Source organism: Propithecus coquereli, unplaced genomic scaffold (assembly GCF_000956105.1).
Source record: "Propithecus coquereli isolate 6110/MARCELLA unplaced genomic scaffold, Pcoq_1.0 Scaffold213, whole genome shotgun sequence".
In the NCBI taxonomy this organism is placed as follows: domain Eukaryota; kingdom Metazoa; phylum Chordata; class Mammalia; order Primates; family Indriidae; genus Propithecus; species Propithecus coquereli.
This window is the reverse complement of record NW_012146412.1, coordinates 1,562,426-1,587,323: the sequence shown is the minus strand read 5'-3', so window position 1 is coordinate 1,587,323 and position 24,898 is coordinate 1,562,426. Positions and strand designations below refer to the sequence as shown.

Below are 24,898 nucleotides of genomic sequence, written 5' to 3'. Positions count from 1 at the left end.
TAAGGGAATAGGAGCTACTAGTAATTTTAATATGGAGAACAATTGAGCTAATGTGGTTTCATTGTTTTGTATTTTCTTTGGAGACATGTTACCATAAAGAGAATAATTTATATAGTAAAAGGTTTGTGGTTTAACATTACTTTTTTAACAAAAAGTAAACATCATTCCATTTGAAAGTCAATACAATATATCAAGAATATTTTAACAAAATTAGAACAAATAAAATATTTATTTATCAACATAAGTAAACTAACATACAAAACTCTTAACTTATATCTACTATGTGGAGAGATTATAATGTGAGCATAAAATTTTGATACAGGTATAATCTTGGAAAGATCATATACACATTGGTCACTATAATTTACCTCCTTACAACAAAGGTAGTTTGTGTAAATAATCACTACTGAAATAAAATTAATCCATTCTTTAATATGCATACTGAAATATCTTGGTGGGATATTCATTATAAAAGAAAAAGATATCTTTTTTTTTGACTGAGACATTGCTATACGCATTCTTAAAGAATATAAAATTGAGATTTTTTGTTTATAGGAGATAGAAAATAAAATATTTTTAAAAATCTAAAATAAATATGGTTTTAAAAATGCTAATGAAGAAGACTCATCAAAGTAAGATGGGAGTTGACAGTTTACATCTTCAGTAACCAAACTATTCCTAAAATATTATTTCAAAAATAAAATGCACTGTAAGAAAATATCTGATTTTTAGATATGAGGGGAAATATATCAAAGCCATTAATATTCCTTGTGGCTTGAAATTTTAATTTTAACATCTGATTGCAAAAAAGGAAAGAAACAAACATTATAGATTTTAGAAATGTCCTTTGTGTGTATATGTTTACTTCTCCATTTTTTTCTAGATTAAATATATCTAATTCTTACATCTTCTTCAGTCCTCTGGCTGAGTCTTTGACCTTTATCATAAGGATACATTTATTTGCGCTCAGCTTTTTGATTAAGTGAGCAGTCAGACTTCTCTAAGTGGTTGCCCTTCTACTGTAAACAAATCAGAGCCTATCACCATTAATGTCAAGAGAAGTTACACTGACATTCATCAAAATTTTGTATATAATAACTTGGGAACAGTTCTTATGTAACATTTGCAAATAATGAAATATATAGTAAACATTTTGAGCATATTATAGATATTTTAAAATATTAAAGACATAATGGGAAAATACACATGATATACTAATTTCTTATTGAAAGTCATAATATTTACATAGATCTCAGAACGTAAACTGAAAATTTGAGTTATTAGAAAAAAACAGCTGAGGGTTTTATATACTCGGAATCACATCAGCCACAGTGGATCTGGACAATTTAAAGCAGAAATTAAGATGCAGCATATGTTGGTAACGTGTTTTATCAATTGTATTCTAGCATGGAGAGATGTCTGCCTGAGCTGTAGACTTCTGGGAATTTCTGCTGCCACCCACCTAGTGATTTAAGAATTTCCCACTTTTTAACTTTGATCTTGGGTCTGTAGCCTAGCCACCTTTTCTCCATGAAAGCCATTTAAGTCATTACTTTGGTATTAAAATACAAACTTTGTTTTCTTATACCATGAGGAATTTTAGACCTAAAGTAACAGAGTTGTCACCTTTTATGTGAGCAGTAGGTTTCTAAGACCTTAATTCAGGATGAATTCTTACCAGGGCTAGCAAGGTTTATATGGTGGTCACCACTGTGACCATAGTATAAATGCAGTTTATACTTCCCTTCTTTTACCTACCTTGAAATTATGTAATTTTTGACATTTTTAAATGAGGAAATTCCATTATTTCAAATTTTGTTTATAAAGGTAGAGTTTAATACTTCCTACATTGGACTATTTTTTAGTCATTTTCCATAAAATTTTACTGCACTTTACAAATACAGACTGAATCCAAATACAGGATTCCCAACTTAGGATGGTTTCACTTACAATATTTCAACTTTACAATGATGTGAAAGTGATGTGTATTTGGTACTCCTTGACTTACAGTTGGGTTGTGTCCTGATAAACCCCTGTTGAGTTGAAAATATCGTAAGTTGAAAATGCATTTTCAACTTAGGTCGGGCTTATCCAGATATAACTCCATCAGAAATCAAGGAGCATCTGTATTAAGAAATGATCATAGCTATCACTCACTGGGTGCTTCCTAACTGTGAGGTACTGTTCTAAGCACTGTACTGTATTAATTCATTTAGTCTTCACAACAGATTTTTGAGTTAGGTTGCTACTATTACAACCTAACCTAATTCTAATTTTACAGATGGGACAAATGAGGTACAGAAAGACTAACTTGCTCAAGTTAGTAAGTAAAATAACTACATTTCTAAAGAGAAACTATAATTTTTTTAAGAACAGTTTTAGATTTACAGGAAAATTGCAAAGATAGTAGAGTGAGTTATTATATACGCCACAGCCAGTTTCCCCTATTATTTATATCTTACATTAATGTGGTGCATTGATTACTATTAATGAACCAATGCTGATACATTATTGTTAATTAAAGCCTATACTTTATTCAGATTTCCTTAGTTTCTTACCTAATGCCCTTTTTCTGTTCCAGGATGTTATCCAAGATACCACATTACATTAAGTCATCATGTCTCCTTAGGCTCCTCTTGGTTGTGACAGGTTTCTCAGACTTCCCTTGTTTTTGATGACCTTGGCAGTTTTGGGAGTACTGGTCAGGCAGAATGTCTTACTCAGTTGTGATTTGTCTGTTATTTTTCTCATAATTAGACCTAGGTTATGGGTTTTGGGGAGGAATACCACAAACATAAAGTGACATTTTCATCACTTCGTCTCAAAGGTACATACTATTAACCTGACTTATCACTGTTGATATTGACCATGATCACTTGGAAATAGCTGTGTTTTGAACCCAAACAATTAAGATATAGATTTCATGCTCTTAAGGAAACACTGTACTGTACTGCCTACATTTGAGTAGGCAGTTCTCTGTGACTATTTATTTAATGACCGAGTTCAACTGGATTTACATATAGCTAATTATTGATTCTAAGCAGCTTCACCTTCTTTGCCCAGTTAATTCTCCTCTCCTGGTTCTTGAGAATGCCAAGCCTGGCTGGGGTACAAGTATGATCTCTTAACCCAGCTGCAACTGCTTATCCACAGTCTTCTGACCCATCTCACTGGTTGCTTGATACTCTGTGTTCCGGCTGCAGATATCCTGAACTCTTTTATTCCTGGGTCAGTTGGCTACTCTTCAACTCATCCTGAAGGCAAAGATCCTCCTCCTCTTCCAGCAAGGGGTTGTTATCTTACTAACATCACATTTCCTCAAGGGCAGTCTTCTTTTTCTTGGCTTCTTTATATTGTCTCTAGATCTCATTGTTTGATCTAGTCTATTAATTCTGGTTCACTTTTAAATTAAAATCCTCTGCATTTCCACATTAAAAAAATTGTTTCCAGAAGTGACAAAGAAGTTCAGCTATAATGTACTTGTATCTTTGAAGGATATATTTCACTGTCCCCCCTCAAACTTATATGCCCACATTATATCATGGACTCCCTTGATAAAACTATGTAACCTCTCCCCAGAAAACACTCTGTGTGTTTTTGTGTGTGTGTGTGTGTGTGTGTGTGTGTGTGTGTGTGTGAAAAGTATCTCGTATACAGTTCAAGGAGTTCATGAACCCTCTGAAGCCTATCTGTATGCTGTATCAATCACAGTTCTTAGTTTTAAGCAACTCAATTTTTTTTTTTTTTTTTTTGAGACAGAGTCACGCTCTGTTGCCCAGGCTTGAGTGCCATGGCATCAGCCTCCCTCACAGCAATCTCAAATTCCTGGGCTCAAGTGATCCTGCCTCAGTATCCTGAGTAGCTGGGACTACAGACGAGTGCCACCATGCTCAGCTAATTTTTTTTTCTATTAGTAGAGATGGGGTCTGGCTCTTGCTCAGGCTGTTCTCAAATTCCTGACCTCAAGTGATCCTCCTGCCTCGGCCTCCCAAAGTGCTAGGATTACAGGTGTGAGCCACTGCGCTGGGCCTAAGCAACTGAAATTGACTGGATGATTTAAACAGAATGGGAATTTATTGAAATCATAATAGTTGCCAGAACTGCTGGGAAAGCTGAAGAGTCAGCTTATGAAAAGGATAGATAAGGCACTATAGTTGCACAATTGGCCTTTTTAATTCCAAATTTTTAAAGCAGAAGAGCCTATCTTTATGCCACTTATTGCTCACATTTTATTTTACTTGTATTCCACTTGGAACTGAATTAGTGAGGTTTTAAGTTTTTAGAATCAAAAGTATTAGGCATGAAAACAATGGCATGTGCACACACCATATAGACATAGCTATATAATTTGTTTAACTTTAGGAAGTACATTAATAGGGCATAGACTAAGATGATATTAGCGTATCAGTTTGATCACAGAGAGATTCAGAAACACAGTGATCAAATACGATCAAAGTTTATTTCTCTATCACCTGACAGGTGGGCAAATGGCCCTGGGCATATAGGTAGCTCTGCTTCACAAGTTCTTTCAGAGACCCAGGTTCCTTACCTTGTTTCTCCATCCAGTGGGGTGTTGTCCTTTCTGCATGGTGTAGTCACTCAGCTCTACCTCTGCATTCCAACCTGTGGGAAGGACCAAAGAGAGGAAAGGGAGGATGTTAAACAAGTGACACAAGTTGCCTGTATCAGTTCTGCTCATATTCCATTGGTGAAAACTTAGTCACATGGGCACAGTGAGTTATAAGAGAGGCTCAGAAATGTAGTCTCTACCTGGGTAGACATGTCTCCAGCTAAAACTCATTTACTGTGGGAGAAGTAAAGAATGGTTTTGGGGTCACAATCCACAGGTTTGCAAGAAGTAGTGACAGCTGACTAGAACTCTTTAGCATTCTTTGGATCTCATTTTTTAAATGAGTTTTTTCCATATTACATAATATATTTTTTATCATAGAGCCACCAGAAAATAGAGATAAACAAAAATGGGAAAATAAAAATCACTAATTACCCAGCCATGCTAAAACAATGACTGTTAATTTGGGGAGTGCTCTTCTGGTATATTTCCTATACATGTATAATAATATGTGTTTTTAAAATAAAAATCTCAATCTTATTGTACATACTTTTTGTAGCCTGCTTTTTTATCCTAATATAAATTTTAAAATTAGGACTCTTTTGGTTGCAAAGGACAGAAGCCCTAAATCAAACTGACTTAAGCAAAAACTGGAAATTTTTGGTTCAGATAAGTAAATAAAAAGTCCAAGGATAGAGCCTAGCTTTAGACATGGTTGGATCTAGATACTCCAGTAATAGCAATAATCTATTTTTCTCCCTTTCTAAATTCTGTTTTACTTTGTGATGGCATTATCTCAGGTAGAAGGTAGACTCTCAGTGGGGTAGCAAAAGCCATTAGCAGCTCCTAGTTTCCATTTTATCAGCTTAGCAAGCTCAATGGAAAGAAAGTGACTCTTTTCCAAAGTGCCAACAAACAAAATGAAATTGACTCTGATTGGCCTTGTTAGGATGTGTGTGCACCCAAACCAATGGTAATTGCCAGGAGATACGATTCTGTTATCGACCAGGCCTCAGTTGCTTGCTTAACTCTGTCCAACCCCTGTGGGCTGAGGTGGAGAATGTGTGGCTTCCCAAAAGGTGGAGATGGGTTCTGGTACCATAAGAGGGAATCCTAGCTAGACAAAAACAAGGTCAGCTTTCCATGTCATTAAATATTCTCCTATATTTTTTCAAATGGCTGTACTATTCTTCCATAAATATTTCTTTAACCAATATTCTATTTTTAAAAAATTTAGATAGTTTCTGGTATTTTCATACTACAAGCAATCTGTGATAAATCGTCCCTGTAGCTGGAGCTCTATACATATAGATGATTATTTCCTCTGGACAAAATCCCAAGGATGTACACATTTTTAGGGTTTTTGATTTGTATTCTCAAAGTCATTTCAGGAAGATTTCTAATTCTCACCAGCATTGTATAAGAGTGCCCATTGGCCCTTCCCTTCACACTGGTTATTATTTAAGTAATTCAATTCTTATACACAGCATTTGACTCTCTTCATCACAGATACTCTGGTCCCTATGCCAGGGAAAAAACTATACATTCCCAAATCAAAATATATTTGTCTTGCAAAGAGGAGGGGTGAAGATATCCTTTTTCCTTAACTCTTAACATTTCTCTTCGTACAGTTGCCTTGCCCTCTCCTTAAAGAGGACCACCTCCTTAAAGGGGACAACTCTAACTCCTTCCTCACCCATCTAAACTCCAAAACATATTTCAAATCTCACCTGCTACTTGTTGCCTTTCCAAACACTGGCCCTTACTAATCTCTCCCTTCTCTATGTTGCAATAGCAATTGTACTCCAATTGGATGTGCACAAGATGATTGATTGGAGTAATGATTAAAAACATATATATTAGAACTTTTATTTATATTCTATCTTTTAAATCTCTATTTTTGTATTTTATATAAATAATTGTACAATGGTATCTGTTTATCTGTCATAAAGTAATAAATATCTGTATATTTGGGCACATGCTTAAAATCATACTGAAAAGGGTATGCATCAAAAAATTTAGAGACTGCTAGGCTAAGCTAAGCAATTTGTGGTTTGAATATATGTAAAAGATGCCAAAAGATTCATGATACAGTAATTGCACTTTTGCAAAGGCATGAATTTTGAATGCGACAAGCTATGACACAGGGGGCTAGGAGTAAATCACTTACCTAAAGAGTGAGCCAAAGAGACCATTTAGAGTTCCAAAGCAGCTTTTTTCCTACTCAAAATCATATATAGAGTATAATTCTTGTGAAGTAATTTTAAAAACTTGTTTTGAAATTACTCCATTGAGAAACCCTACTGCAAATTCTGGTGATAAAAGTAAAGAAATGTTAAGTAGTTAATAATAAAAAAGTATATTGGTCATGGTGCATATTGTGTGAACACACACACGTAAGCAAGTGTGTGAAATCTAGGGAATCACAGGGTTAAACAGTATTGCTATTCTATTTTTTCTAGTTATGAAACTTGACTCTCCAAATGCCAAATCCCTTCACTGTGGAATCTTCTTTCTTAGCTTCCCCACAGTTTCTAACTGGTGCAATGCTGCATATTAGCAGTTACCCTGTAAATAGTCAGTGACTTGATTCTATATGATACTCGCCTGTTTTTTCTATGTTTAGGTATTTTTCTGACTTACAGATTCATTGCCTGCTGCAAAGAGATACATGAGCTACAAATTAAATGTTTCCCTGTAGCCTGGGAATATTCAGCAATGTATAGTTCATTACAGTGAGACTATTACAAAAGATTTGAATGATCTCATGTAATTCTTTGAGATAGGATTTGCTATTTTAATAATATATAAATAAAACTAAGCAGAGGTGTTAGATGTATTTCCTCTGCTATTAAGTAAAAGATCAAGCAGAAATCAGAGAGAAATATATTTTAAATGCTTTAGAAATGGCCTATTCCCAGTTGCTTGTATTGGTTAGGATGTCTACTGGGTTTACTAAAGGATATTTTAAATGGGAAATATGAAATTTAGTTGTAAAAATTAATAATGCTGGGAGTCATTTAAAAAAAAATCAAATAACATTGTATAAAAACAAAAGGCTGAGATTGCAGGCCTTCCCATTGGCCACTGAAAGGCAGGTTCTACTAACAGTAGCTTACCTTGATTGTGCACTTTCTCTGTGCTAGAGCTGTGTACACATTATTTCATTTAATAATCCTCCCTTGAGAGATTCCCCTAAATGGAAATACTATGCATTACTTATTCTTGTTTTGCTGTTGAAGAAGGTAAGGCTTAGAAAAGTTAAATAACTTGTCCAGAGTGATACACAGTGAGTGGCAGAGTGGGAGTTGAACCCAGGTCTGTAGGGTTGAACCCAGGTCTGGACCAGCACTGTGTGTAATAGAATTTTCTGCACTAGTCCAACTAATATAGAACATTTGAAATACAGAACATTTGAAATATGACTAGTCCAACTGAAGAACTGAATTTTAAATTTCATTTAATTAAAATAGTCTCATGGGGTTAGTGGCTACTGTATTGGAAAGCACAGCTCTGGAAACTTCACTCACCAATACCTCTCCAATTCAGTCCTCCAAACTAAAGCAAGTAATAGGAAAAGAAAGAGTAAGGAAGTATTAATATTGTCAGTTACACAGAGCTAGAGTATTAAAAGCAGTTTAATTAGTCAGGGATCTCTGTCCCATGGAAACCTAAGAAACTCTTGCTCTCTTATACCTAGCTAAGTAGCAGTCACCCAGCAGTGGGCTTTGGTCTGAGATCCTTAATTCTAATGTTGTTTTTTTCCTATTGGATTATCATTCACATTCTACCATCACTCTCCCTTCATACCCTTAGTCCTTGTGCTCACTGATGCCTTAGTGTAAAGATGAACAAGAATCCCCATTTGTGGATGATTTTACCAAGTCTGAGTACCTTCTGATCCTGGCTTTCCAACCAGCTGCCTATGTGTCACTTTGTTGGTCAGTTTGGTCATTTGGGGTCTCAAATTTTCTCATCTGCAAAATGAAGTTGAGTTAAATTACTGGATAGATACCTTCTAGACATAAAAACTCTGTATATGATTGCTTCAATGCCTAAGGTCCTATAGTTGTATGGATGTACAGTAAATTCTTTTGCTTTAAGGTAAATTCATTGTATGTACAGTGTGCCTAGGGTTTAAAACAAAAAGAAAAACAAGAATTGGTAGAAGGCTTTGCAGCTCTTCAAGTCTATTGAGTAGTGCTGTTCCTTCCTCTTTCATGCTGCTTTGTGAATGATGGCCATACTTTTCAGTAGGATACCAATCAGAAGCTTGTGCACTTCTTTTGATCATTCATAAGGAACAGTAGAAGTGATTACCCAGAAATCTCAGTGAATTAATTGTCACATTAAAATAACATGTTCATTTAACATGTGATGGCAGTTGAAGACCTGAAAGCAAATAAAGAAGTTTCAAATGTTATTTTAGAAGCATTTTTTGTTAATGTATATGCATACAGTAGGCCTTCCATATCTGCAGATTCAACCAACTGGGGATCAAAAATATTTGAAAAATAAATAACAAATAACAATATAATAAAAAATACAAATAAAAATCAATATAGTATAACAGCTATTTACATAGCATTTACATTGTATTAGGTCTTATAAATAATCTAAAGATTTAAAGTATGTGGGAGGACTTGTATAGGTTATATGCAAATACTGTACTATGCCATTTTATATAAGGGACTTGAACATCCATGGATTTTGGTATCCACAGGGATCCTGGAACCAATCCCTTGAGGATACCTAGGGATGACCATATAAACAAATTTTTTTTTTTTTGTTAGAGAGGGCTTGCTATGTTGCCCAGGCTGGTCTCAAACTCCTGGCCTCGTGATCCTTCTGCTTCAACCTCCCAAAGTACCGGGATTACAGGCATGAGCCACTATGCCTAGCTGTTTAAACAATTTTGATGTTTTACTTTTATGCTCATTTTGAAAATAACAGATATTCCATTGAGTTCTAATAGTTCATTTAAAGTATTCAAGGAAGTTCAGTTTACATATATTTGAAATGAAGTATTTATTGTGTAAGTCAGTGTTTTGAACTATAAGTTCATCACATGCTCATTTTTGTAATATATCTATCTCTTGACTGAAGTATATACCTGTGGTCTTCAGCCTGTGATGCATGTTAGGATCACATCTAGGGCTTTTAAAAAATACAGTGCTCAACAGTATGATCTCACTTATACTGTATTCGAAATCTGAAAAAAAGTCACACTCTTTGAAGTAGAAAGTAGAATGGTGCTTACCAAAGACTGGAGGTGGGGGTGGACAGACAGATGTAGGTCAGTAGGTGCAGTTACGCAGGAGGAGTAAGTCTTAGTGTACTATTGCACAGTGTCTGTAGTTAATAATGGATATTTCAAAATAGCTAAAAGAGAGTTTTAAATGAGAAATGAGAAATATTTGAGGTGATAGATATGCTAATTAGCCTGATTTGGGTAGTCCACAATGTATACAGGTACCAAAACATCACATTGTACCCTCTAAATATATACAATTATTATTTGTCAGTTAAAAATAACTTTTTCCTTTTTAAAAAATTTTAATAGATTTAGGGTGCACAAGTTGAATTCTGTTACATGTATCTATTGTAGAGTGGTAAAAATAAAAATTATTTAAAAAACACGATGTTCAAGCCTCATCTCAGATCTAGTGAATCAGTCTCAGGGAATGAGGCCCCGAAATGCTTCCTAGGTTACCCTGATTTGTTTTATGATCTGAACCAAAGTACCCTGAAAGTTCTTGACAGGAAAAGAGGTGGCCTACCTATTGGGCTTATACCAACATCACAAGTCACCTGTAATAACAATGTAAAATCAATTTAACATGGATTAGCATTTATGTTTAGATGATGGCAATCACTCAAGAAACATTCAGTTAACTTACTATTTAGTCATTAATGATAATTTAATATGAAGTAGTATGAAAGGTAATTTTAAAATGTGATGCAAAATATAGGAACCCTAAGAAAGAAGTATTTGATTTATTTACCTTACCTTGTGCTTTGAAAGACTTTATGGCTTATAAAAATTAGATACTGTAATTTTCTCTCATCCCTAGATCACTAATGTTCTTATAATCATTTGTCAGTATTCTGACAGTGTAAAACTTCATTTTATTGAAAAATGTTTTTGTCACCATTAGTTTTTGGCTTATGTTATACTTTCACCTAGATTTTAAAATAGTTTTGAATTCTCATTTATTTATATAAATAACATATAAAATTACAGATTACTCAATACATTTTTATAATAATGACCTTAAATGTGAAGTTAAGTATATTATACTGAGTTCTCCAAGTCATTACACCAATAATATTCATAGTGTACAACACATCCATTCACTTCTGTTGTCATTATTGACAATTATTTTCCAAGAGCATTTACTTAGTGCCCATATTTCTATGACACTGAAAATGCATAGGACTGGGAAGATTGAAGTAGGAATAAAACAGATAAATTTCAGTTCCATGTGAATGTTCTTGCTTGAGTGATCTTTTATGTATTTTACTTCTTTCTTCATCTGAGTCCTCAGTCTTCTCCATTCAACCTGTAGATGGGGAAAGAGAGTGTGGGAAAGCCATACCTGTTCTTAGCCACTTTAAGGTGAACTGTGTGATGTCACATTCCATCATAAGACAACAGCTAATTGCAAGAGTAGCTGGGAAATGTAGTCTAGCTATATTCTCAGGGGAGAAGGAGAAGGGGTTTTGGTAAACACACGGCAGTCTCTACGATAGCCCTGTCTCTGCCATGAACAGCCTCTATGACTCTTGGCAAGGCACTTAATCTCCTTAATATCAAATGCCTTTACTTTAAGAGATCCAATGACCTTTTCTTTTTTGATAAGGTTATTAGATAGTTATATTAAGAAGATTCTCTTAAAATATAGTGAGGCTTGATTGAACAAGCATTTGTCAGAATCACAATATCCTTAAAAGAAGATGTGATGACAAATGAGAACTAAATTATGGCACAGTCAGTGGTTTTGTATTTAATTGCATAACCAATGGATGTTGATGACTTGATTTAAGTGATCCTGGAGAGGTGATTTGGGGTTGGAGGTGGGGAGGGGTGTGGACTCAGGACTTCATTCTTAGTACTAACCTTTTTACTTTTTCACAATTTCCGTCAGTAAATCAGATGAAAACAGAACTCATACACTTCATATTATAAGTTGGGAATTTCCAGTAATTTTTTAGATACCTGGAGTAGGCTATTAAGTTGCTTTAACCTGTAATAAAAGTTACAGGTTACCTAGACTTTTGAGAACTGGCCAGAGAATTAAAAAAATTATTTATAACACTTTTTATGACAGTCTATTTTGCAAATGAGCTATGGAACGTAGGCCATTTTTTAAGTAAATGATGGCTTGGATGTATATCTCTAAAGTAGTTTAATTGCCTTCCTACCTTCAAAGATGAAAATAGAATGAAACAACATATACCCCATCCCATCAAGAATTACACCAAACCCTTCCCTTTTTACTCATAGAATGATCTCTTATGCTCTTAAATATAATGTTAGGAGATATGGTTATCAATATGAATATAGCTTGGCTCTTTTTCAGCAGAGTTGTTGGGTTTAACAGAGAAAAACAGGTACTACAAAGAGTATGTGTAGCTATTAACTAACAGAAGTTACATTCACTTGCAGTGTTCACATATGACTTGAGCCATCATTGGTTTTAAAAGACAAAAATGATGAATGTTAAACATAAATATTGATTTGGTAGCATTGATTTCTTCTATTACATTTGAAGGCTTTAATAGGACTTAGTAGGAAAGATCTTTTTAAAGTGATAGGGATAATTCAAATGTATGTTTTCTTTCTTTTCAGGACTTCCAATAGTAGCCAGACATTATCATCCTGCCATACTATGGAGCCATGTTCATCAGATGAATTTTTCCAAGCCCTTAATCATGCCGAGCAAACATTTAAAAAAATGGAAAACTATTTGAGACATAAACAGTTGTGTGATGTAATTTTAGTTGCTGGTGATCGCAGAATTCCAGCTCACAGGTAGCTGTTTTCAACATCTCTGTATGTGTGGAATAGTTCTTTGATAATTTAGCTACGTGCGTTGAGGTAACTTACTGCAGTTGTCTATTATGTTTTGGGGAAGGGGTATATTTCATGGCATTTCCACCAGAAAAACAGTGTATATGAAATTATTACACATTAAATTAACTTAAAAGGGCAATTTTCCCTCTGTAGAAGCACAAAAACAAAACACCTCAGCCTCAGATAAATCAGTATTGTTTGGTATAGATTTTAGCTACTACAAGCAGCTTTCATACCATGTTCTACCTGTTAAATACTTTAAATAAACTCAATGGAAATTAGAGCTTGTGGGTATGTTGAAGCAAAAAAGCTGGTGAAATGGAGTAGCAAAAAGTCTTAAGAATTTTGAAATAGCCACATCTATCCCAACTTCTGTTTGCTGATCTCCAGGAAGTATAAAAAGCAGTGTTGGGGGAAAAAAGCCTTTGTCACAAATGATGTATTATTTCTTGAAGTAAGAAAAAGAAAAGAGCTTCTTAATAAAGAATAATTCATTTTCTTCTAAGAATTGTATATTCAATTGTTCATTGTTAATCACCACTATGATTCTCAAAGGTTTTTTCATGCCCTTCAAAACTAATTAACACTCATCCCAAAGGTTTTTTTTGTTTGTTTTTTTTTTAAACCCTCCAAAGTGTGAGTAAAATCATTAGGAAGAATGGGCTTGATATTACTATTTTCAATGACTCAATTAGCATACATTTATTGAGATACTGCTATATACTGTGACCCAAAGTCCATGTTATGAGCCTAGGTTTGTTACAAAAGATATTTCAGTGGCTCAAGCCTGTAATCCTAACACTCTGAAAGGCCGAGGTGGGAGGATCATTTGAGCTCAGGAGCTCAAGACCAGCCTGAGCAAGAGCGAGACCCTGTCTCCACTAAAAATAGAAATTAATCGGACAACTAAAAATATATAGAAAAAATAAGCCGGGCATGGTGGCGCATGCCTGTAGTCCCAGCTACTTGGGAGGCTGAGGCAGAAGGATCGCTTGAGCCCAGGAGTTTGAGGTTGCTGTGAGCTAGGCTGATGCCACGGCACTCACTCTAGCCAGAGCAAGAGAGTGAGACTCTGTCTCAAAAAAAAAAAAGAAGAAGAAAAGATTTCAACCTGAATTTCATAGAGGCATCTCAAATTCTGTATTGCCAAAACTTAACTGATTACCTTACCTGCCATCACCATCTCTCTTAGATTACTAATGCAAAAGCCTCCTAACTGGTCTCCCTGCATCTACTCTTTCCCCTACATTCTGTTTTTAACACAGAGACCTAAGTGATCCTTTAAAAAGGAACTCAGATTCAGTCGCTCCTCTGATCAAATCTTCCATTGACGCCCTGTGTCACTGTGTGCGAAAGCCAAAGTATATGCAGTGGCCGGTACGATCCAGCCTGGCATTCTGTCCTGACGTTCTGTCCTAAGAGAACAGAACAGCTCTCCTTGCTCACTGTGCACAAGCCACCCACTCCCTCTTGTAGTTCCTTACATGTGCCAGGCATGCTGCCCTTGCATTTAGACTTCTGCACCAGCTACTCCTGCCCGAAAGCTATTCCCAGATACCTGCATGACCAAATCCTGCATCTCCTTCAAATCTTTGCCCAAATGTCACCTTCCAAAGAGACAACCTGTTTAAACTCACCGTCCTTTCCCCATTTGCCTTTACCCTACTTTTTTCTGCATAGGACTTACCACCTTTTATTTACTATAGAATTTACTTCTACTGTTCACTCTTTGTCTTCCCTACCCTCTAAATGTAAAACTCCATGAGAGAAGGGGTCTTTTGTCCATTTTGTACCCTGATGTACCTCAAGTATCTGGAACAGTGCCAGTACTTACTGGGCACATGTCACTATTTGTTCAGTGAATGAATACATGAATGAATGAATAAATAGACAATTCTCTGAAGAAGGAATCTGAATGGCCAATAAACATTTGAAAAACTTCACTAGCAATCAGATGAACAAAAATTAAAACAATGAGATACTATTTAACACTGCAGATGGCCCAAAATTTTAACATCTGACACTATTGTGGGGGTCTAAATTGGTACAGGACTTTGGAGAGCAATTTGGCAAATCTTATGACTCAGCAGTGCTATTCCTAGGAAGGGAGGAGAACGGAACTAGAGAAGGACACAAAGGGAGCTTCAGTTGTTATCTGCATTATAATTTTTATTTCTTTAAAAAAATGAATAAAGTGTATATAAGTATGCTGACATGGAAATATCTTCAAGACATTATCAAGTGAAAACATGCATGTTTCAAATATATATATTTATAACTTTATTTTTATGTGACTATCAAAAATCTGAAGAGACATAGCTAATACATATTATAACAAAATATTGTAGTTTTAGAGTGTTGTAACAAATACATAAAAAAATACAAAAATAATATTAAAATTATCATAAAAGTTAAAAATAACTTGCTGAAACAATTTTCAAATGTGTCTCATATATTTACTACTCCTATGATTAAATTTTTAAAAAATAGGTTATTTTCAAAAATGATAAACAGAAAATAACCTTTACATTTTTTCCTTTTTGTATATAGTTGATTTAATGCTATGGGCTTGTAGCTTGTTTTCTGGATGTTATAAAGCAATATTTGAATAGCGAGCAGGTAAACCATTTACCTCAGCAGAAAATTTTCAGGAATGGTAATTTATTATTCAAAGGAAAGAAGTAGACCATAAAGCAATTTGTCAAACTTAAGATGCACTTCCAGTACCATGCACTTTCCATGGGTAATAAATTTAAAAAAAAAGAAGAAACAGCAGCATTTATTAATGAACATGAACTTTAATGTGGTCGTTGATTCTTTTTTCTAATGTGTTCTCAGATTGGTGCTCTCGTCTGTGTCAGATTATTTTGCTGCCATGTTTACTAATGATGTCAGAGAAGCAAGACAAGAAGAAATAAAAATGGAAGGTGTAGAACCGAATTCATTATGGTCCTTGATTCAGTATGCGTATACAGGTAATAAGCCTGAAAATGCAAATTAAAACCTCTTAGATTTATATTATATTATTAGATTTCAGATTTCTGCTTCTGGTAAATCATGCCATAGCTAACAGTTAATTCTGCTGTTGTTATCACTACCTCTGGCAATACCTGTACAGGTTAAAATCTCCATATCAAATAAAACCTTTAAAATGATCATAATAAAGCTGTTGAATAATATTTTAAAATATTAATAATTAGATGAATTATGTAATGTCAAAATTTTACATTTAAAATTTGAAAATTATACAGGTATATAGTACATGTAAATTACTAATTAATGCATCATTTTAAAATTCTGAAAATAAGCCATTATTTTATAGTTTTTTATTTTAGTTTTTATCATAGTTTTTTTTAGTAGAGATTGCAAAGAGATAATAAATTTTTTCCACATTTAATACTTGTTTTTCTTATTTGAATATCTTAAACCATCTAGGTCTGTAATACATGTAATGAGCTCTTATTTAGAAATATTACTGTTAACATCAGTTATTTTATAAAATAGGGTTAATGTAGTTCCCATAGCTAATGGAATTTCTTCTTCTCATGAAGGCCGCCTTGAATTAAAAGAAGATAATATTGAGTGCCTGTTATCTACAGCTTGCCTTCTTCAGCTTTCGCAGGTTGTAGAAGCATGCTGTAAGTTTTTGATGAAACAGCTTCACCCATCCAACTGTCTGGGAATCCGTTCTTTTGCTGACGCCCAAGGTTGTACAGATTTGCATAAAGTGGCTCACAATTACACTATGGTATGTATTATTTGAAAAGCAGGAAGGCATCTCCTCTCTGCCTTATTCCTCATTGTTGCAGGCTTATCTTCATGTTGCCGTTTTCCCATGGCTCTGCCGCATGTCTTGAGGTTCAAGTTCACTGTCTAGTGTGTCATATTTTCATTGAGTTACGAGGCAAAAACACCAAGTAGTACTTCTCCTGGATATGTGAGTCAAGTCCTAAGTTATTACAGTCATTAGGAAGCGGAACAGTGGCCCAGAACTGTTCCATTTGAGATTTTCAGATCTGCTGCTTTTTAAAGCATGACTTCTCCAAACATTTTGCCTTATAGCACATGGATAAATTTCAGAATTGTTCACATATTCACTGATGGAAATTGGTGACAGTGGTTGTAGCATATTGGTAGAGGTTGAATGGGAGACTTTTTATTAAGGATAAATCTGATCATATGTAAGAAGTATTTGTAGCCATGTTGAATGATGTTATTAATTGTAGCAAATTATGTACTCAAGATAGATGATAGAGGAGGTTCTGATCCAGTAGCCTGAAGGACAGTGGAATACAGATTGGTCTAGGATAGCAAGAAAATAAGGGCATATTGAGGGCTTATTGTTTGGACCAGCCTTCATGGTTTTAATAGTTGAGGGGTGTGGGGAAGGGAGAGTATGTGGATTTTTAAGGAATGAGCATGTTGCCACATTATGGACAGTGATTAAAGACTGTTGTTTTAAATGCTTAAACTAAGATAATATGGTCTCTAAGAGAAGAAAGAATGTGAACATTCACATACATGTACAGATATCCATATTACTGATTTTATCAACTTTTAGGAAATGTTATTTGATCTACCCTTTCCTCCATCCTTCCATTGAGTTTGTTGGGATATGAAGAGATTGATGGTGCTGTAGGAATCTTTCATTAGAGAAATGGAGATTTAGAAAAGTCGTAAACATAGGTATTTACAAACTATTGGTAAGATTAATTCCACCTACTTCGTAAGCTTGATATGAGGAGTAAGTGAATTAATAGAAATTTAACACTCAGAACAGTGATTGGCACGTCATATACCTAGTCAATGAATATCATCTCATTGTCATCATCATCATTGTATAGATTTACTTCATTCAACACAGTAGTTTGTGAAGGAACAGTTTATGTGAAGGAACAAAAGCACTCATGAAACCACACCCTTTATGATTGGTTTTCTCCCTGTGGTGTAATCACTTTCAGGAGTGTTTCTTGTTTATGATCGTCCTAGGGCCTCAACTGAAAAAATAAGAGATTGTGCAACAGAACAAAAATATACAGATCTAGCATGGTACTAGGTCAACATTTTGAAAATTAAGTCCATTGAAAGGTTTTCCCTTCTCAGTCTTTATCATTCTTTATAGATTTCTCATTTTAACCTCATACCTGCAGTTTCAAATATTTTTGGAACAAGATGAATATAAATAAATATTAATAAAATAAATATTTTTTCTTTCATAATTAAGTTCATAATTTGAGTAATATCTTTTTCCCAGGAAGATGTTTTATTCACGTGAAAACATTCGTATGCATTTAGGTCACTCATGTTGTTTACAGTAGAGGCACAATTTGCCGCTTTATGGCTTACACATAAATTAAATTTAAATTAGTTAGATGTTTTTAAGCCTATTTTCATAGCCAATTAGTTGGGGTAGGTTTTTTTTTCTCAAGGCCATTGTTTTATGTTATTCAGTTTTAACAGAGACATGAAATTGAATTCTAATAACAATAAGTAATTTAGAGGCAGATTATCTGATTTGAATTGTTGCTATGGGAACTGAATGAGAATGTATAGCAAAATTCAATCTTCAATTTAAATAAATCCCTCAGTAACTTCATTTGCTTAAAAACTATTTCAAAGGGGGAAAGGGCACAATGCTAGCAAGTGTTTGGTAGCATGATAATTGTTTGTATCACAGAATGGTAGTAAAATATGAAGTAAGCATAGTGCCACACCAGCGAGGTCAGTCAGTAAATGGCGCATGTGCTGGGAGTGTTCACCCATCCTGCATGCATCCGAGTAGGAAAGGATGAGTTCCTTCTCAGGATTGTGGAATCTGGAGACCTTTTTTCTCATTCTAACTGCCACTGAACATGACCTGGAGCAAGATGTTTAGCCTCTAAAAACACTGGTTATATCATTATAACTATTTAATGCCATTATCAATTTATGAAACAAATATAAACACTTAATTTCAAACTTTAAAATTGTTTCTCAATCTAGAAAACTTATAAAAACATTGAATTCTGCTAAATTAGCTGCTTCAAAACCAAATTAATATTTTTGAAAAACACTTTGTGTTGAATCTTGAGTTGGGTAGTATTCCATAAATTGTTGAAAACTCAATTTTCACTTAATATAAATTATACTAGAGTGGAATGTGCATTGTTCTCAAATATATCAACAAATAACTTGTCAAACGAATATTTATATAACAGTCCTTTTCTTACTAATGAAATGCAATTAATACCATTCGAAAGTATAGCAATAGTTGCACTAGTATTGTATAACTATGTTGATTATACTATATACTATACCTTTAAATAATTAGAAATGTATATTATTTTGGTTTCTTCAGAGTCTCACCTAACATTGTATAATAAATATCTTTCCATGTAGCTGTGTGATCTTTTTCCTTGAAGTTTTTAATGCCTTTTTAATACACATTCCCTATAGCTGAACATTTAGGATATTTCCCACTTTTTACCATTATAAATAATAATACAGAGAAGCATTGTTGGGTATTCAGTTTTGTGTTCTGCTTATGAATTATTTATTAAGGTTTAAATTACAAGTAGGATAACTGGGTTGAGAGTTTCAACATTTTTATGGTTCTTGCTATGTGTTACCAAATCATTTTATAATATAAGTATACAATTGAGTAGAACAGTTTGCTTAAAGCCATTCCAGCACTGAGGTTTTATTAAAATATGTTTCTGAAAATGATAATCAGTCATTTAAAATAGACTCATTTGGGCATCTTTTAACAAATCATGATAAATTGAAGCAATTGAATTTAGTTAATTATTCATGAATGGTTTTCCTCTTAAGAATTTCTGCTGAAAGGAATGTCAACCCAAGATATATTTTAGATCAGTATCTCACTCAGGTTACCACAGGCTATATAGAAAATGTAATTCTCATTCTAATATGGAGGATAGTTATGGATAGTCCTTATCTCCAGCCCTAATTTAAACAGCCTTAGCCACATTACTACAACTCTGCATGCTGAGACAGTGACAGTACTTTAGGAAGGATAAGAAAAACATTAAGGGACAATATGTCTACCATTTGCATTTGTGTTATAACTATGTCAACTATCCATACATTAAGATTTGTGACCATTCAAATCGGAGAGTATACTTTCATTCTTTCCAGATTATTTCGTGTAATACCTTATAAAGGTCACCTCACACCCAAAGGCATTTCTAGCTCCCATTTCAAATTATAGAGAGCTTGATTCTAGCGTGAGTCCAGGACCGAGTCATCTTCAGTGTAAGGTTCTGGTCCCAGTACATTCTAGGTCAGCACTTTGCTTTGGTTCTTTTTCCTATGAGACCAAAAGAACTTTGTAAAGAAATCAAATTAGAAGAGATTACATAAAGAAATCAAATTAGAAGAGATTACAGATTTCAAAATGGACCTAAAATTCTGGATGGTCTTATAAATAACATTATAATAGTCTCAAAGGCCAATTTGGTTCTAAGATAGCCCTGAGGACCAATACTTTCTCTGGGCAGGGTCTGGGAAGACTTCTGTGGTCTAGAGTGGTCTTGGGAAATCTAGCCAGCCTGGAGCGCATTTCTGGGTAATAGAAATAACTTCAAGTTCATCCAGGCATTTGGCTCCACTGTTGGCCAAATTCTTGAGCAACCACAAATCCAAACTAACTTCTGATGATAGAGTATCAGACATCTTAGTGTCTAATTCATTTTTTTCTATCTTCCTTCAAAAGACTTGCTAACACTGTTTTCTTGCTTAGGCAGAATGGTACCTAAATGTCTCAGGTCCGTTTTAAAAATGTAATCAGTGATACAACACCTTAATTCTACTTATATATGTTTATCAACATAATTGCAGTTTAAATGTTTTTTCTGCTGCGTTTCTTTCCCAGCAGGTGGAAATACATTCTAAGGTCTTAAATATAAATTATGTTTTGGCATCTAATACAAAAAACCATTAGTTTCTTTTAAATAAACTGTGATGGCCAGAAGAAACAATATTGTTTATCTGCTATTTCTTCCCTCTAGGAGCATTTTATGGAAGTAATCAGAAACCAGGAATTTGTATTATTACCAGCCAGCGAAATTGCAAAGCTCTTGGCCAGTGATGACATGAACATTCCTAATGAGGAGACAATATTGAATGCACTTCTTACTTGGGTCCGTCACGATTTGGAACAGAGACGGAAAGATCTCAGTAAACTTTTGGCTTATATTAGGCTACCTCTTCTTGCACCACAGGTAGTTAATAGTTATTTTTTTATAGGTTTTTTTCTTTGCCTATATATATTCCTTTGAATATTCCTTTGCCTATATATATTCCTACATATATTCCTATGAAATGCGTAGGTGAAAAGATAGTAAAGTAACGAAGCCCTGCTTATGTTTTCAATCCAGAAAGTCTGGATACCTACATTGTATCAATTAAGTAACATTCTTAGTTTGGGGTTAATAATTTTATTTGACTCAGCTATAAACCTATCCTACCAATTGGAGGAAAATTAGTAAAACTGCTAATAAAAGGAAAACACTGGAATCTAGGAACCAGAAAATTTAGATTAATTCGTTTGCCACATGTTTATTAAATATCCACTAAATACTAGATTCTGGTGATATATAGATTAGTATGATAATATTCCAATTCTGACATTTTAAAACTCTGTTACTTGGCATATTCACACACCTCAGTTTCTTCATAATATCCTCCCTGACTATCTCACAGAATTATTATGAGGCTCAGAAACATGTTCTATAAAATAAAATATGCTACAAATAATATCATTATTATTACCATTAATTAAGAATTAAAAGATATCTAGTTGGTACATTCAAGGCAATCAGTCATAATGCATTTACATACATAGTTTCCCCTTTTTACAATTTTCACTGAAATATACAAAAAATTTCCCCTGCATACTTTGCTGCCTATTTCAAGGCCTTAAATGGAGAAAGAGGCCTTGAAAGCAGAGAAAGAATCAGCTGTTACTGTTCAAGGTTAGACTTTCTTTTCTTTTCTTATTTAAAGAGCCATAAGTATTATTTGTATTTATCTTGAGCATAATGTATTATTTCTCGCAGTTGTGAGCATAAGTTACTGTTTGCTCTCTGCCTTACAGAGACAATAATCAATGGTGATGCTTTGTAAGAATTCCCTCTTCAGAGGTAGACTATTGTATGAATACACAGGAGTGAAACCACATGAATTGATTACAATTCAGGAAGAATAACATAATAAAAAGTTTCTCTTGAAATCAGATTTAAAGAAGGGAGTTATATTTTTACTGCTACTTAGCAGTTTTTTTTATTCTTTCTAGAGGAAATAAAATGAAATCTGAAAAATCTTATTAGACTTTGAAAAGAATCCATGCAATTAAGTAACCTGACAATTTACTGTAATTCTGCAGCTTCAAATATTTATATCTGCATGATGCTCACAGACCTGTAAAATTTCTGTTATCCAGGATGCTGCTGATATTTATAGCCGTAAATTCTTAGAGTCGAAAGGCACTTTGGAGATCATTTAGTCCAACACCTGTTGTACAAATGAAGTGACAGACCAGAAAAGTAAAACCGTATGTTCAAAGTCACAAAGTAATTACATAAATTCCTCTCCTTCTGCACTGTAGTTTTATTTGGCTTTGCTCCTTGGCTAACATCGTAGAGCTAATGAGAGGCAGAGGTGGGACTTGAACTCAAGTACAGTTCTGTGCCTTTTCCACTAAACCATTCTGCCTCTAGAATGTACTATGTGTAAGATTGTTGGGGGGAGGTATTAGAGGAAGAAATAGATTGAAAAATAAATCATTGGTTATAATGAAGTCTGTGACAGATAGATGAACGCATTATGAAAATAATAGGAGTAGCCCACCCAAACTGGTGGCAGGGAAGCAGGGAGAACTTCCTGAAGTGTCACTTGCTCTGTGTTGTGAAGTAGCCATCCAAAAGAGGGGGCACGATACACAGGAGACAGAGGAGATTGTACCTGGTTATGGAGTCAAGAGTGAACATATTGTTCTGGAATTTGAAGATAGTTTGCATAGCTAGAGTGCAGAAATAAAAGCAGGCAGGGGTAAGAGATGAGGCTGGAAAGGGCACAGGACCAGAGCATGAAGAACCTCTAGTCATGTCAAGGAGTTTGGATTTTATCCTAAAAGCAGTGAGGAAGCACCGAAGGATTTTTAAGAGAGAATGACATAATTATAAATTTGTTTTGGAAAGATTACTATGACTGCATTGTGGAGAACAGATTGGAGGGTTCAAAACTAGAAACCCATTAGGAAGACTTTTGGAACTCAGACAAGTGAATTAGGCACTCTCTGGCAGTGGAGGTTGACAGAAAGTACTAGGCTTACGAGCTATTTGGGAGGTAAAATTGATGCAACTTAATGACTGACCGAATGGTGAGGGGTACCAAAAAAGTGGGGGGGTCCAGAATGATTCTGATTCATGCAACTAGGTTAATGAAGGTGCTGTCAATTGAGACAAGGAATATAGGATATAGAGCTAATTTAGGGGGTGAGGAAGTGGGACAATCATGTTCCCAAAGTTTCTTGGCACCTTTAATCTTCTTAGAGTCTAAGAAGAAACTTTGAAAACTACTTATTTAGGTTGTTGAAGCCAAAGGCAAGAGAATGGCACTGGCCAAGGATAACTCAAGAGTGCTAGTGCTGGAACCCCTGGAAACACTGATATTTAGCGGTTGTCTCCAAACCTGGCTAAATAACGCTATTAAAAATTGATTCCAACTTCAAAAAGGAGGAAGTTTTAACTTGCTCAGATGCTATAGAGAAGACAAATAAGTAGGGAAAATCCAGTGGATTAGCCCAGTGATTCTCAAGTATGAACCCCAACAGTATGGAACCAGCACTACCTGGGAACTTGTTTGAAATGCAGATTACTGGGCCTCACATCACACCAACTGAATGTTAAACTCTGGGGGTGGGGTCTACCAAACTGTGTTTTAATAAGCCCTCCAGTGGCTTTGATGCATCCTCAAGTTTGAAAACAACTGCTCCACAATGAGTAGTGGTGAGGGAAGCCACATTGCCCTGTATGATTTAACTACTTCACCTCTCTTAGCCACACTCTTTTTACTATGGTGATATTAAAACTATGTTGCAGTATTGTGACATTTAGAGATACTGGCAGTGTTTTGTTTTTTTTTTTCCTTTGGTAAAAGTGAAGGACAAGATTGCAGAATTAGAGTTATCAAGTAAGAAAGTTTTGAAGTAGACACTAAAATCATCAAGAAAATGTTGGATTGTATTCTGCATGTTTTATTTTTTAAGGTAGGAAAATGTAACAATTATTAAATTGTCTAATGCCTATCATTAGACAGTAAATGACCAATATTTTTAAAATTGGGGTTAGGTCTAGTTACCTGGAGAATTTACTTTGTCAAATAGTTCCTTTCTCAGTGATACCAACTAAATGAGGCTTTCGCCTACTCTGTTAATATGAAACATTCTACTTAGCCCAGCTAGAAGGGGTTCAACTTACATATAATAATTTTATTATCATAATGTCTCCAACAGTAGATCCTTAAAATGGCCTAGGAAATAATGCATGTAATTGTAATCCTCTACCAAATGTTCATTTCAGTGTGGTTTTTTTGTTTAACTCTGAATAATCCAGAAGACAAGTGTTCATGGTCATATTATTTTACTCTGAAGACATTCCAAACTTTCAACTTGATCAAATTTTAAACAAAGTGAACAGAAATACTAGGACATATACACATTATTTAAAAGATCTGGACATCTAAATTGTTCAATAGTCCCAATGTTAGCTTAAATTTACAAGTATCTTGGTCTCCACTATTCTGCTCTCAGTTCTCAGTGCTCTATTGTTTTCTACTAAAAGCCAGAAATACAAATAAGTCAGTATTTACCCTTAGCATTCTTTTAGTTTACAAATTTTTGATACCAAAACATTTTTTTGAAAGTCTGTAGAGTTCATAAATAATTCACATCCTGTTTGTGTTTGAGGGAACAATTTAGAGAAATAGTCATATAGTGAACAAGTATGGGAGTGAAAATAAAGATGCACAAAATAGAAATGTTTCTCCTGTATTCTAAAGGCTTGCATTTTAATAATTTGCTATTTTCTTATGGCAGAGAAGGCATTTAGTATTCATCAAAAATGCAGAATATATTTTGTGGTTCTCTCTCATTGCTTTCTGAATAATTTTCTGAATGATATCTTTTACCTTGCATTTGATTAATCTGATCTCTAGATTAATGGCTTTATATTTTCTTCTATTATTTTTAT

The 24,898-nt window shown here is 34.4% G+C and overlaps 1 protein-coding gene across 2 annotated transcripts in view; it reads left to right on the top strand.

Annotated features, from left to right (window-relative positions):
• Positions 1-24,898, top strand: part of KLHL5 (kelch-like family member 5) — a 52,885-nt gene that overhangs the window by 2,074 nt on the left and 25,913 nt on the right. Inside the window, exons 2-5 of one of the 2 annotated variants that reach the window (XM_012644516.1) lie at positions 12,423-12,605; positions 15,486-15,622; positions 16,199-16,395; positions 20,657-20,869. In XM_012644516.1, coding sequence (XP_012499970.1) covers positions 12,423-12,605; positions 15,486-15,622; positions 16,199-16,395; positions 20,657-20,869 — 730 coding nt within the window. The remainder of the gene's footprint in view (positions 1-12,422; positions 12,606-15,485; positions 15,623-16,198; positions 16,396-20,656; positions 20,870-24,898) is intronic. The other variant, XM_012644517.1, reaches the window with a different exon arrangement.